A 15,877-nucleotide genomic window follows, 5' to 3' on the forward strand; every position below is an offset into this window, starting at 1 on the left:
CACTAAAACAAGAAGCAAGAAGAATTTACGTTGTAAGGTACGCACCCAACTAGTGTAAGCGTTTTTGGCACTGACGAATGTTATGGACAAATGTTAAGTCGTGTATGTTTCATCCAACCGACTGAGAAAAGTGTCCGACGTGTTGTCCGTCGTGAAAGTGCTGCGCAGCAGATGGTCCACTTATCTGTATGCTAAACAGGCAGGTGTCCCATTAAACAGTGGTAAAAATGAACCTACAGACGTGTAAGGCAGTTTGTACGTCAGTCGGGTAACGTGCCAGTTACATGACGGGATAGGTCATCACGTTGTGAGTTGCTGAGCGGTGATCTTGGAGTCAGATTAAAGGACACGTTCACAGTGGAAACTAGAATTAACTCCTTACGCAGCACTGGACGGCCATCTTACCTGTTTTTTCTTGTAACGTAACAGCTTTCCGAGTGAGTACGCCAGCGAATACAGCCGCAGCGGCCGTTTGTGCCACTGGTGCTTCAGCAGTGCGGACGCAGATCTGGAATGCGAAGAAAACATCCTTGAGTAATAACGCTCCTAGGAAGTCCCAGTCAAGGACATAAGCGCGACACATACACTTGTCAGAGAGAGAGAGAGAGAGAGAGAGAGAGAGAGAGAGAGAGAGAGAGACATTACTTCTGCACTGTACCGCAAGATCGTGCGGTAGCATTCTCGCTTCCCACGCCCGGTTTCCCGGGTTCGATTCCCGGCGGGGTCAGGGATTTTCTCTGCCTCGTGATGACTGGGTGTTGTGTGCTGTCCTTAGGTTAGTTAGGTTTAAGTAGTTCTACGTTCTACGGGACTGATGACCATAGATGTTAAGTCCCATAGTGCTCAGAGCCATTTTTTTACAGCAAGAAAACATGTAAACATGACAAGGTTGAATGGTTGGATTAACAGAAGAAATAGGTATGGTCCCACGAAGAGCGGCACGTTTCGTCACTGCGTCACGGGATTGATAAGCGTGCGCGAGAGAGTTTCGGAGATGCTCCACAAATTGCAGTGCCAGGTGCTACAAGAGGGGCCAGTATCAAGGAGAGTTTCTCTGTTTAAATTCTAAGAGCACACGTTCCTAGAAGAGCCTGGAAATTTATCACGTTGTCCAAGATTGCTCGTAAAACAACCACAACAAGAAAATCAGAAAAATTACTGGGATTGGCCGAAAGCCGTTCTCCCAACCGCACGAACGCCGCCAGTGGGCGCTTGGAGTGTGGGATAAACTCTACCTGGAATCATGAGTCACAGTACACAAGGTCTACCATAATTAATGGCGTTATCTCGTACAGTTCAAACTACAAGAAAAAAGCTCTCGATAAACATAGGTCCCCAACACAGCCGTCTGCGAGGAAATTGCGACTTTGTGCTTACCAGCCACTACTGACGTGATTCGGTGTAAACACCGCATGATGGTGCGTGGTGTGGTCTTCGTTTACATTTTCGAGGCGTGGAGTTGTAAACAGACCGGGTACGACAGTACATCACACAACCGGAATGCCACTCATGTCAGCTGGTTGCGGAGCGTCAGTTGTGTTGTACGAGTGTCGGTGGTTAACGCGGAACACTGCGGTAACGAGCAGTCTGCGAATATGCGTTTCACGTGTGGCAGGGGCAGAGGCAACGCACGGGGTGCCGCACGCCTGTAGCCTGCCCGAGACTCTGGCGTTTACAAGGGAGCATGGACGCCTCCGAGAAACTGGCAGCTTTGCAGGTGCTGCGGGAGCTGGTATGTCTGCACGAATTGCATCTGTGCTGGAAGATGTGGTGCTCGAAAAAAGTCGAACACTTGCATGGGGCCTTAATTAAATATGACTGAAAATACTTTTAGTTTTTGGTAGCTGTATGGCCGATTACGCTGTGTCTCGTAGTCGGTTGGCCCTGACTAGTATTATTACGCTATCTGACTGCAAAGAACAAAAACAAAGAATGAAATGAAAATTTTCGTTAACACAGTTAATTAATTAAGTCCCCAGCAACTATAAAACCTACTAAACCAAAGCATAACTATAACTGTTCTGTATGTGGAAGTATGACTCAACGCACATCTGGCACGGTTCTTCTTCAATAAGACAAGTGTTGTGTCGGTATCTGGGCCGACACCGTGAAGTTGAGATGGCTGAAAATGCACGCTAGACTAAAGCAGACGGGCGTGAAGTACTGGAACAGGCTACGTAATTAATGTTATTAAGAAAAGTACGTAGCTGTATTAATACTTATCTTTAATATCATTTTGGTACATCGATCTTGACGATACACAGGAGACTTTAATTACAATCACTGTAAGGCTAATGGCGCCTTGCTAGTTCGTAGCCATTAACTTAGCTGATGGCTATTCTGTCTCTCGGCTAATGAGAGAGAAAGGCTTCGTACATCTGGTCGGTAGCTAGGTTCTCGAACAACTGGGGCGAGTGCTCTCTAATCTACTTCACATATGTTTTACAACTGACAATAAATACTGAGGTCATACACTTAAAGGAACTTTTATTTTGCAATAACCAAAATAAAGAGGAAAAAACCCTGGATTTGCGTAAGTGTACTTAAATGTACAACTGCCAAAGCCTTTTCTAATTTGCTTTATACATTTGCATCATCAGCTTTATATGATGACTTGGCAGCACATCTGTGTTAAGATACACTATGTCATTAACAATAAATGTATGCACGAAGTTTATGTGGTTGGACAATCAGAAGCATATGATTAGGTACAATTAACAGAAGGGAGAAGATGGAGATTACAATTGTGTATACATAAATTCAAATAAAATTTTAAGTGACTTGAGCAATCTTTTTACTTCTCCTCACACCACTCATTTTCTTTGCGGACTTGTTCTTCTTCGCTAGCAGTAAAATCATTCTTTATGTTGAAGGTTTTGCGTATCTCCTCCGGAGTTTTGCCCTTTATCATGTTAGCAACAGTCTTGCATGTGACATCAAGCAAACCCTTTATGTCGAGATAATTTGCTGCCAGTATCAATTCAAACAGTGTTCCTTGATCAACTTTCAAGAAATCTGCATCCCATGAACTGATATCATCTGTTCTCTTTTCCTTATTTTCATCATCTTCTGGTGGAGGAGGGTCATCCTTATGGTAAGTAGCCCACTGAATCACTTTTTTCAAAATTGCAGAGTTCACATTTGGCAGAGGAACAACTTCTTCATCATCTTCATCCATTCCAAGATCTTCCAACATGGTTTTAATTGTCACTGAACACTTCGCTATTTCAACGTCAACCTCAAAAACTTCGCCATCAGAGCTTTGCAGTTTTATATTCGGCATTTCGAAAAAGAAACGATTATTTGCTCCTAAACAAGAAAACACGACAACTCCGCCTTAGCTGGAACTATTTCCCTCTCGCAGTACCGCTACGATATCTTGTATCGGTCCACTGCTAAGCACGGAAACGCCGATGCGTTGTCCCGTTTGCCTGTTGCTGAGGATAAAGCATTCGATTCTTCCGAACTTGCTTGCATGTTCATTGATTCGGAAACCGATGAAGTGGTCGAATCGTTTCCGATTGATTTTCGTCGTGTCGCTACAGCCACAGCTGCTGACCCTGTCCTTGCTCCTGTTTTACGTTTTGTTGCTACGCAATGGCCTTTGTCAAAGTCTCGGATCGAGGATCCGTTGGTTCGCCGATTTTTTGCTCACAAGGAGAGACTTTTTGTTCGACGTGGTGTTTTGTTGTTGCGTTCTGATAATGATCAGTCCAGAGTCGTGGTCCCACGTTCGTTACAGTCCTCTGTTTTACGGCTTCTTCACCAAGGACATTGGGGTATAGTGCGAACGAAACAACTTGCTCGTCAGCACTGTACTTGGTTCGGAATCGATGCTGCGATTACGAATATGTGTTCTTCGTGCCCGGCGTGTACCGACACAACAACAAGAATTTTTAAATACCAATTATACTGACGTGATAAAAGAACATTACAAATACTATAATTGCGCAAGACAGCAGAATTAAACTCTAATACAAGAACACACGCCAGATGCTTTGTTGACTGAACCTGTAATGACGCATTATTTAGGATACTGAAATTAAAAACAAACGGAGTTAATTACCTCATTTATATTGATGAAAATCATTCTAATCCTTACATTATATCTCAACCAGAACTCTCCAATATCACATCTCAGCGAGCACTGCCTAATAGCACATCTCAACATACACTCTCTGCTACAACATCTCAGCAGAGACTACCACGAGACCTCGACAGGCACTGACTTCTACGAGTTCTTAACAGGCACTGACTTCCACGAGCTCTCGACAAGCACTGTGGAGGCGGCTTAATAATACTCTTTGGCGCAATCTCTGGCGCAGTGGCTCAGTGTAGCCACCTTTCACACTCTCCACGAATCTGACAAGGTGACTTGACACACAAATTCCTGGAATGAGCCACAGTACTGTTTGGAGAATAATGCTTCTCAATGCATTATACCCGTACCACTTCCACACAGTTCAGTGTCTTAGTGAAGCGGACTTGAGTGGTAGGCTAAAGTCCTGTCAGTGGTTGCAGCAACAATCTGTAGGTAAACCTCCAGTCGACAATGATACTTTATTTACAGGTGAAGCAGGGTTCATTCGTCATGGTGTGTTTAAGTTCCGGGATTCTCACGTCACCCATATACTGTGCGTGAGTCTCCACGTCAGCGACGTTTCTCATTGAATGTATGGTTAGGGAGACGAGGTGGTCCTCTTATTCGGCCGTGCACGTTACCAAACAAACTCAGTGGGCGGAATCACCTTCGGTTTCTGCAGCATCATCTTGCAGGGTTGCTTGAGGATGTTCCCTTAGAGCAACGCAACAAGACATGTAAAACTCCGATGTGGCCGGAGATGGATGACCTCCAAAGATCACCTGGTCTGAACCCCGCGGACTTGTGCGCTTGGGACCATCTTAAAGGTGTAAGCCGGCCGCTGTGACCGAGCGATTCTAGGCGCTTCAGTCTGGAACCGCGTTGCTGCTACGGTCGCAGGTTCGAATCCCACCTCGAGCATGGACGTGTGTGCTGTCCTTAGGTTAGTTAGGTTTAAGTAGTTGTAAGTCTAGGGGACTGATGACCTCAGGTGTAAATCCCATAGTGCTCAGAGCCATATGAACCACTTTTTTTTACCAGCAGTCGTTCCATACCAGACAGGAAGCGTGTATTTACGCTGCCGGTGGTCATTACGAACGCAGCACGTGATGGCCAATTGTCTCCTTATTGTCGGAATCCATATAACTAGTGTATGCATTTGTGTTGTTCTTTATTGTCTGCTAGTCCAGGTATTGTACAAGTTTCTGAGTGGGAACTTTTCAGTATACAATAACTTTTCAGTATACAATATCTCGTAAACGACTCGCGCTAGTATTCTGCAACAAACAGCACTGACATTGTATTTTACCCTACTTTTAGTTTATTACTGTGAAAAAGCATTTTTCCATTTAAAAAGTTGCATATATGCACAAAAATACACTTTCCAAGACTTAAATCAATTTGTTGATTGGCTAACAACACGGTAACAATACGAGCCCTTGAGTAGCCCCTGACTATCAGTCCATTCTGTAGAAACCGCACATCAACACTTTCAGTTTCCGCAGTATCTGCGGTGCAAGTTTCGAGTGATGGACCCTGTATTCGCGCAGCAGACAGGGTCATTTCATTGTCTCGCACAGATCTCCGCTTGTGAGCCAGAGTGCGTGTTTTTGCACTGCTGGTGTGGGTAGTGTCCTCCTTTTTTCCTTTTTCACGAAACTGTCGCCCGCGAGTACTTGAAGCGCTCTTGGAGGAGCGGCATCGCGGCCATTGCATGAATCGTTTCAGTAAGGTACCGAGGACGTGCTTCCAGGGCACGTTTCCAGGTGGAGTTTTGTACTGCCTCGAGCACCCGTAGGTTCGTGTGATTCCCCGTGCAGCAGCAGCGTATTCCAGTATTTGCAACACCGTAGTTTCATGTAGGCTTATCCGAGGAAGAGAAGATATGGGTTTCAGAAGGACCTAAGTTTCTCCAGTCTTCCGACCTGGAGAGTGTGTCGGTATCACATCAGTGTGCTGTGAAACGTACGCCAAGGTGCACGGCTGTAGGGAACGATTCGACAAGTTCGCCCTGCTCCATCGCTTCTTGTGAGCCTCCGACCACCACCTTCTGGGAGACTACGACACACTTGTGTTTTTGAGGCGTTGCACGAGCGCCGCCATTTCCTCTCCCACCCTGCGACGTCGCCGGTTGCCTGCTGCAGTGGCCTGCCCATCAAGTCGGCGTTCGTGCTGCACGTCAACACAGCGGCGTGTCCGCACTCGAGGCGAGCTGCACCCGTCCGGTCTGGTGTCGTAGGCCCGCAGTGTTGAGCACGCACGACACAACAGCGGGCCGAGCACACAGCCCTGTGGGGCACCTGTCTCAGTGAGTGAGGCGACGGCGGCTGGAGGCGGCGACGTCTAGGAGTTTAACCGGGTGTCGGTGCGCCTTCCAGCCGGCACTGTACGTGTCCCGCTCTCTGGCAGAGAGCGCCGCTAATGCAGCCGCCTCCTTGCGCCACCTCGAGGTACGGCCATCGACCCCAGTCCGCTGTACATCCCACACGGTATCGTTTGCGTCGCGCCAAAGATACGAGAGTAGTAGTGCTATATAAAACTGCCTCACAGAGTTTCCTACCTTATCCGTAAGATCGTTGATACAAATAGTGAGCAATAATGATCATGTAACTCTCTGCTGACTTAACCCTCACAATTTCGCTCTACTAGGATCAACGTTATCTATAAAATAACTAGCTGACCTGGCGAACTCAGTTCCGCATTAAAGCCAATAAATAATCACATTTTCGACGTTAAGTTCAATTTTTATTACGAAATACAAATAAAAAATTAAGTTTTTTAATGATTCTTTATTCTCTATGTTCTTGTGCATAGCTTCCACTCTTCAATTAAGTACCTTGTGATACACGACCTTTTTTGGTTTATTATCAGGCGCAAGAACGAACAACGCAGATGGTCTTCCGACCCGTGAACATGCTACATATAATTGACCATGTGAAAAACATGGATATTCCAGATTTAAACCACAAACTTTCAAGAATTGGCCTGTGATTTGTTAATGGTCATGGCGAATACAGGACGGATAGGAAATTGAACTATTTTAAATTCAAACGGCATATCGGCTGGGATCATCGGGAATGCATTTTACCAATGATCTCATTCTGAGGTCATCTACATCTTTATTCTTAGCCGCTAAAATTGCTGCCTCACTCAACCATTCATTACCTTTGTAGTTAGTAATGATTTTTGGGAATACTTTGTTGATAAGTTCGTTTTTCGATGAGACAAAGTTACAGAAATTACGAGGAAATGAAATCAATCCGCTCGATTCTTCTACAGGTATTCCACCATTACCGGTAGTCAGCAACTGCTCAGAGAAATCTTCAGCACATGTATCATTAAGCAATTCAACTCTCATGTTTGTTGTCAGCTGAAGTTTCGTCACATTGTGCCATAGATTCGATGATTTGAGGCAAGCATTTATTTCGTCTGCCGCCGTTGATCTTGAGAGTACTGGCAGTGTTTGGCGGAAATCGCCAGACAGTAAAATCATTGCCTCCTAAACATCTCGAGTCATTGCGTATATCATTCAATGTTCGGTTAAGTGCGTCTAATGCACGTTTATGCGCCATTGTGAATTCGTCCCAGATGATGACCTTGGATGCTGATAAAACTTTGGCCATTGCTGAGTTTTTTGTAATATTACATGTTGGTTCTTCAATAGCTTGAAGATTTAACGGTAATTTTAATGCCGAATGAGCCGTACGGCATCCTTCTAACAATGTGGCTACTATTCCAGAAGAAGCAACTGCAACCACAACGTTGGATCTCGCACTGACAGTGGCTAAAACTACTGACATGAGGAATGTCTTGCCAGTTCCACCAGGGGCATCCAGGAAATATAAACCACCATTTCCATAATCAGTTGCCTTCATTAATGTATCAAACTTCCTTTTGTTGGGGCTTCAACAGGGGTACATTCGTTTGAACTATCTATCTATATCCGAATCCCGCTCTAGCTACTGCCGGGTCTGGGTGCTGACGAGTCCTCTCCATTTGGCTCGATCCTCCCACCACTTTTCTTCCTCCACTTGCTGCCAGGTCACACCTCTCCTTTCTACAGATATTCTCACTCCCATTTTCCAACGTGTTCTTGGGCGCCCTCTAGGTCTTTTCCCATCCATCTTTAGTTCTTCCATAATTTTGGGGAGTCTCTCCCCATGCATCCTCTTAACATGCCCATACCATCTTAATCTCTTTCTTTCAATTTCTTCTCTCATACTTTCTTGTTTAAGGTCCTTTCTAATCTCTACATTCCTTACTCTGTCCATTCTTGTTTTTCCCTTAACTGCTCTGAGAAATTTCATTTCGCCTGCTTGCAGTCTGCTCCAGTCCCTTTCTCTCATTGTCCATGTTTCTCCACCATAGGTAACAATAGGGATGTAATAATTCTTATACATAAGGAGTTTTGCTCTTTCTGAAACTTCATTATTCCAAATCCAAAGGCTAAGCGAGACAACCCCAACAGAAAATCCTTTCTTGCGTTAGGCCTAGCAAGCCAGTAGGAAAGTCTTCATATATTGCCTTCAAAACACAGACGAGCCTCGGAACGAACCACTCGTTTGAACTACTAAATCTAATTCCCGGTGATCATATTCACGTTCCCGTTCCAATTCTCGATTAAATGCGTCATTCATTTCACGGTTTGGCGCTGGCATTCCTAACCTGACTAATAAACTTCCGCACATGAGGTAACATATGTCTTCGATCAAGAGTAAAGCCCGATTATGTATCTCCTCATTCATTTCAAGATCGTGATTTCTGGAACTGACACGAATTTGATGTAAAATATTTGTTATACCACGTTTTGTAGTGACGTTTAGCTGACATTTGCGTTTTGTTATTCCATGCCAGATCCGTTTTTGTTATACCACATTTTACAGCGGTCCAACGGGATAAAAAGTATCCTATGTCCGTCTCCTGGTTCCAAGATACCTCTCCACCAATTTTCAGCCAAATCGGTCCAGCCGTTCTTGAGTCGTAAATAGTGTAACTAACACGAATTTCTTTTATATATATAGATTTCCACTGCTTCCGTCACTTTTTACTATGATTCATCGAACGAGGTGGCGCAGTGATTACTACGCTGGACTCCCATTCGGAAGGACGACGGTTCAAACCCGCGTCCGGCCATCCTGATTTAAGTTCTCTGTGATTTCCCTAAATCGCTTCAGGCAAATGCCGGAATCGTTCCTTTGGAAGGGCACGGCCGATTTACTTCCCCATCCTTCCTAATCCGATGGGACCGTTGACCTCGCCATTTGGTCCCCCAAATCGATCAACAAACCAATTACTATTCAATTAGCACGACGCCTTTCGGCAGCGTGGTGCCATCATCAGACGCATTCCAGTTAAATTTACATTACATTAACGACACGTGTGATGAGGTTAATTTGTTGTGTATGGCAGTGAAGTTACGAATCGAAATATAATTCCGTTCGCGTACTTACATGTATGTCAGTGTGTATATTAAGTGATTTGCATCTTTAGATCATTTCATCAGTGCGCCTAACTTAGTTATCTGGTACAGACAGTACAGTGACAAACGCATCACAGAATGAGATTTCCACTCTGCAGCGGAGTGTGCGATGATATGAAACTTCCTGGCAGATTAAAACTGTCTGCTGGACCGAGACTCGAACTCGAGACCTTTGCGTTTCGCGGGCAAATGCTCTACCATCTGAGCTACCCGAGCACGACTCACGCCCCGTCCTCAAGCTTCATATCATCGCACACTCCGCTGCAGAGTGAAAATCTCATTCTGGAAACATCCCCCAGGCTGTGGCTAAGCAATGTCTCCGGAATATCCTTTCTTTCAGGAGTGCTAGTTCTGCAAGGTTCGCAGGAGAGCTTCTGTGAAGTCTGGAAAGTAGGAGATGAGGTACAGGCAGAAGTACAGCTGTGAGGACGGGGCGTGAGTCGTGCTTCGGTAGCTCAGATGGTAGAGCACTTGCCCGCGAAAGGCAAAGGTCCCGAGTTCGAGTCTCGGTCCGGCACACAGTTTTAATCTGCCAGTAAGCTTCAAACACATCATAGCTTAACACTTTCATATACATATGTTTTAATCAGTCCAAAGAGTTTTAACTACTACGACAAACTAGTTTCAATTGCTAGTACAGTAATATATATTGAAGATGAAACTGTTTCTATCTTGATGCATTTATCTCATGGCACATACTAGATAATGTGATTACTTGGTAAAGACAATTTTTTGTTAACGGCAATATTTTCAGTAAATAGTCATTAACCAATCGAGAAGTTTTTGAAGAAATTAATATCGTTTCTTTCTAGCTCCTCATTCAGTAAGATGTTACCATGTACTGTTCAGTAATTAAAATTTCTTATTGTTCATGTAAGTTCCTTTCGTATCCCTTGTCCATTTCACGTAACGAAAATTATTTCATAAATTTACAGTACAGGAGAATTTCTCGAAACATTCCATATAATATGGATAAATTTAAGTTAAACAATGTTATCTGCTGAAAAGTCCTGTACCCAATCACAAAGCTAGTAGCATAGTCCGTAAGGTCGTGTTTTGTTCGTGTATGGAAAGTGCAGAACCGTATCGAATGCTTCCGAAAGTCGAGGAACAAGGCGTCAGCCTGGACGCCACTCTCAGTGGTGTTGTGTATCTCGTAAGCGAGGTGGGCGAGCTTCGTTTCAAGTCACCGATATCGGCGGGATCCTTGTTCATTGATATACAAGGGATTTTTGTTCCCCAGAAAGGTTATTATATGTGATCATAAAATCTATTCCGCAAGTCTGGCCGCGCTTGGTAGACGAGCGGTCTTGGGCGCCTTGCTACGGTTCGCGCGGCTACCCAATTCGGAGATTCGAGTCCTCTGTCGGGTGTGTGTGTGTGTGTGTGTGTGTGTGTGTGTGTGTGTGTGTGTGTGTGTTTTTGTCCTTAGCGTAGCGTAAGTTAGTTTAAGTTAGATTAAGTAGTGTGTAAGCCTAGGGATCGATGACCTCCGCAGTTTGGTCCCATAGTCCTTACCACAAATTTCCTATTTTAAGTAAGTCTACCCAACAGACTGAGGTTAGGAACACATACATGTACGTGGGTACGACGACCCTTCTTTGTAACGGGAACGACCTGTGCCTTTTTTCCCAACGGCTTCGAACCCTTCTCTCCTCCACCAATCTGTGGTGGTGGTGGTGGTTAGTGCTTAACGTCCCGTCGACAACGAGGTCATTAGAGACGGAGCGCAAGCTCGGGTTAGGGAAGGATTGGGAAGGAAATCGGCCGTGCCCTTTCAAAGGAACCATCCCGGCATTTGCCTGAAACGATTTAGGGAAATCACGGAAAACCTAAATCAGGATGGCCGGAGACGGGATTGATCCGTCGTCCTCCCGAATGCGAGTCCAGTGTGCTAACCACTGCGCCACCTCGCTCGGTACCAATCTGTAATCGACTGTTGTTGGACAGCCCACCGTCAAATTCCTTCCACATCCCTGTCCCCAATGAACTGCCGTGACCACTAATCTTTTGTTTCAGCTGCAGGCAGTAGATACACTTGAACTGCCGACGGGATATTGCAGTGTCTGTGCGTGATGTTGCACGTTTCTGTCAGTCTGATCAGCGTGTTCATTACCCCTTGGGCAAAGAACGTCCCTCTCACTCAGTAGACTGTTAATTCCGGTTTTACTGTCGCAACTGATAGATTAACTACTAACAAATGCAAACAAGAATTAGGGTTAATACTCTCCGCGACTGGCCGGCCGGAGTGGCCGAGTGGTTCTAGGCGCTACAGTCTGGAGTCGCGCGACCGCTACGGTCGCAGGTTCGAATCCTGCCTCGGGCATGGATGTGTGTGATGTCCTTAGGTTAGTTAGGTTTAAGTAGTTCTAAGTTCTAGGGGACTGATGACCTCAGAAGTTAAGTCCCATAGTGCTCAGAGCCATTTTTTTCTCCGCGACTCCTGTGCAGCTGAAGATAAAATCCAGCGTTTTCTGTTTAGGCAGTGTAAAATGTAAAGCAAAGGGTGAAAAAACTACACGAAGTACTTTATTACTTATCACTACGATTAGTTCTAATTTCTGTCACCTATCATGCCTGTAAATGAATTTATAAGCTCTTCACACTTTCTAATAGGGATTTTTTAATAATAATTTGACTGGTACAGTGTTCAGTGTCTTTATTTTCGTCATAACAAAGTGTACAGACATTAATGTTGTACATTTTTGTACGCTCTCGTCCTTCGTGTAAGTAATTCCCGTTTAACTTTGTCTCATATTTCTGAATTTCTTAGCTACTTGAGTTGGCCATTGCCCGAAGCCATTTCAACTAAGATCAATAAATAAGATGAGAGCAAGTTCCTTCGCATAGTATGTACACAACGGTATAGGTGTGTCATCAGCTCCAGACGCCTTCCCGTCTTTTGAGCCGTTCTAGTAAGCTGACTATTCCACGACCGCTTACCTCAGTATTTGCCAGGACAGCGTTCACGCGATGGTCGAAATTGGTGACTGTATTCATTGTTACCTGCCGCTGTTAAACAGCTGACAACCAGTCTCGCCAGGGAACACGTGGACGGCAGGAGTGTGTGTGAGACAAGCGGTGAGTGCCGCTACGACTCTGACGTTCTGCAAGGACAGGGTCACGGGTAACCACCGGCGAACGCTCTCGGCGACGTGAGTGTGCCAATCTCGCCTGTCAGCGGAGAGGAACACACCCACTTCCTGTGCCTGACAGCCGGACTTTGCGTCTTATGAGAAATTCCGCGTCTCGTTACAACGACAGATGACAGCCAGAAGTACAGAAATCATTCACGACCGGAAGTCGTTTACATCAGGCGAGGCGGACAGATCGAGGTAAAGGAGTCTGGAAATCAGCGCTGAAATTTTCAACTCCGGCTTTTTACGAATACAGGCGGTACGAAAGCGACGTTATTATTGCTGTCCAAAGTCTAAGCTACAAACAAGAAAGAAGAAAAGAAAACGTGCTGAGGTCGTGGAACATTCCACCTCGTCGACTACGGAAATGAAATGCAGCAACGAATGCCGAGGAGAACCAGCATTATACGCCACTCAAGCGGGTTAGTAATCAAGTTTTTACCGTCACATGGAAAAGTAAAGTTACGTAATTTTTTGTTTGTTGTGCAGGTACACGAGTACAGTCGTGGTGGTACTCGGTGAATCTGTGCCGCCGTAGTACCGCAGCACGCCGCTAGGGGAGCCAAATCAGAACGACGCGGAGCACTTATACTGTGCTGCATTGCGCGACGGTTCAGTTTCTCCTTCTGAAGAGGAACAACGCCACCACAGTAAACCGCACCTGAGATGTTGCTGGGCGTGTTCGAGTACGATTCACCATCCTGTAGCACAGTGGTCCACTAGGCGCAGACGTTCCCAGCGCGGCCAAACGTGTCTGAATCACGAAGGACGAGGCGGAAGACCACCTCTCGATAAGAACTGGCAAACACAAGGGAAGGGGTGGCGTTGATGATTGAATACTGACCTGTTACATCTAAGCGTTAATCGACAAAACGAAAACTAGTGCTGGATCGGGATCAGGGCTACAATATTGAGTGTGACCTGGTAAAAACAGCATCTGCAACGAACCATACAAATGTTGGCTTGGTTGTTGCTTCCATGCGGTATGATCGGCCTCAATTGAAGAACTCTGTCAGGAGGGTCAATATGGAGCTACATCAGCTCAGCTGCTTCGGGCGGCTACTTTGTCGGGCATAGGTTTGGTTCCTGTTGATGGTGTTGGTAGGTGGGACTTCACAAGACATGGCCCGCATCTCAGTAGGAAAGGGAAGGGTAAACTGTCTGGGTTGATAGCAAAATCTTTAAGGGGGAGGGCACTGAAACTCATGGGAGTATTTTATTAGTCTAAGATCAGTGTTCAATCGTCCTACTTTAATAGAAATTAAGCTTAATGACAAGTTCAGACAGGCAGGTACCGGAGATATGAAAATATCACAAGATTCTCATAACAGTACGGTGAAAAATAATGTTAGTGCGTCACAAGATTCACATAAAAGCACAGTGTACAATAATGCTGATATATTGCATCAGAATATCAGGGGATTAAAAAACACAGTAGAGCTTCTTGTTTGTTTAGAAGATTTAGAAACGGAGGGTGGAATAGATGTACTATGCCTGTCTGAACATCATATAGTCACAGGTATGGAAATGGTAAATGTGGGTGGATGTAAGTTTTCAGCACATGTAAGTACGGAGAGAGGAGGAGTTGCCATATACGAGGGCTGTCCAGAAAGTAAGTTACGATTGATCGCGAAACGAAAATCACAGTGAAAATCAGAAATGTTTTATTTGTAACAGTTAGCTACACCTTTCAGCTACTTCTCTACGTAGTCGCCGTTCTGACTCAGACATTCGTCGTAGCGTTGTACCAACTTTCCAATACCATCATCATAGAAGGCAGCCGCCAGTGCTTTCCGCCAATTCCCTACGCTGGCCTAAAGCTCGTTGTCTGTGCCAAAATGTTGTCTTCATAGCCAGCGGTTCGTTTGAGCAGAGATGAAACTCTGTGGGAGACAATTACAGGCTGCATTGTGGGTAACCAAACATTTCCAATTGAAACGATGCAGGAACATCTTCATTGCCCCTGCAGAATGAGTCTGAGAATTGTCTTGAAGGAGAAACCGCACGACAGTTATGTAATGTTGGTTGCATAGCTTCAGGGGAAAATTCTCACCTGGGCCCTCGTACTTGGCGGGAGACACTATTTTCTGTAACATCTTTACGCGCTCACTAAGAGCTCAGGAATGAAAAGCGCGACATAATTCTACCTAGAGTCATACTAGAGATACTGCCCAACACATCTTTGCAAAGCTTTATCGGATTTTCATAGTCGTTTCCATTTCGCGACCGATCGTAACTTACTTTCTGGACAGCCCTCGCATGTTAAAATCTGTCACAATGCGAAAAATTTGGAAACTAAAAAATTTTGCGTAGAGCGACATATGCAAACATGCACATGTGAGCTTAAACTAAATAATGGCACTCTGATAATTGTAGCTGTGTGTACGCCCCCATTGAGAAATTTTCAACAATTTTTGAAAAACTTGTATTCTTTGTTGTGCTATCTGTAAGACAGAGGAAAGCAAATTATTGTTTGTGGAGATTTCAATGTAGATTTTCCGAAAGAGTCCGATAGAAAGCTTGACCTTGAAGTATTGCTTGGTTCTTTCAATTTCACATCAGTTATTGAGTTTCCTACATGGGTGACACAGGATAGCAGCACAATGATAGATAATGTTTTCATAGAACAAGATAAATTTAATCAAATAAAAACATTTCCTATTAAGAATGGTCTGTCTGATCATGATGCACAGCTAGTTACAGTATATAATATAGCTCCATTGATGCAAAACAGTCCTCCAAAATAGTGCATTAAATTAACGATTTAACAATTCAAGATTTTAGGGAAAGCTTGCAACAGATAAACTGGGATGAGGTGCACAGGGAACACGATGCTAATTTAAAATTTAACCTATTTGATGACACCTTTGTGAGTATATTTGAAAACAGTTTCCCTAAGAAAACAGCGAAATATAATTGTAATAAACCATGTAAAAAGCCTTGGCTTACTAAAGGGATAAAAGTATCTTGTACACAGAAAAGGGAAATGTATCTTATAGCTACGAGGAGTAATGATTCCAAAACAGAGAAACATTATAAAAACTACTGCACTATATTAAGAAAAGTTATTAAAAAGTTCTGAACCATGGACATTATGTCTGAGATTAGCACATCTGAAAATAAAATTAAAACAATTTGAAATATTGTTAAAACGTAAATAGGGCATGACGGCACAGGCAG

The 15,877-nt window shown here is 44.5% G+C and overlaps 1 protein-coding gene across 1 annotated transcript; it reads right to left on the minus strand.

The window, feature by feature from the left end:
* Positions 1–2,418: 2,418 nt before the first annotated feature.
* Positions 2,419–3,349, minus strand: LOC126418673 (S-phase kinase-associated protein 1). The gene has a single exon (XM_050085559.1). The coding sequence runs from the start codon at positions 3,281–3,283 to the stop codon at positions 2,795–2,797; it is 489 nt and encodes a 162-aa protein (XP_049941516.1). The 5' UTR covers positions 3,284–3,349; the 3' UTR covers positions 2,419–2,794.
* Positions 3,350–15,877: the final 12,528 nt, after the last annotated feature.

The sequence above is a fragment of the Schistocerca serialis genome, chromosome 9 (assembly GCF_023864345.2).
Source record: "Schistocerca serialis cubense isolate TAMUIC-IGC-003099 chromosome 9, iqSchSeri2.2, whole genome shotgun sequence".
Taxonomy (NCBI): Eukaryota; Metazoa; Arthropoda; class Insecta; order Orthoptera; family Acrididae; genus Schistocerca; species Schistocerca serialis.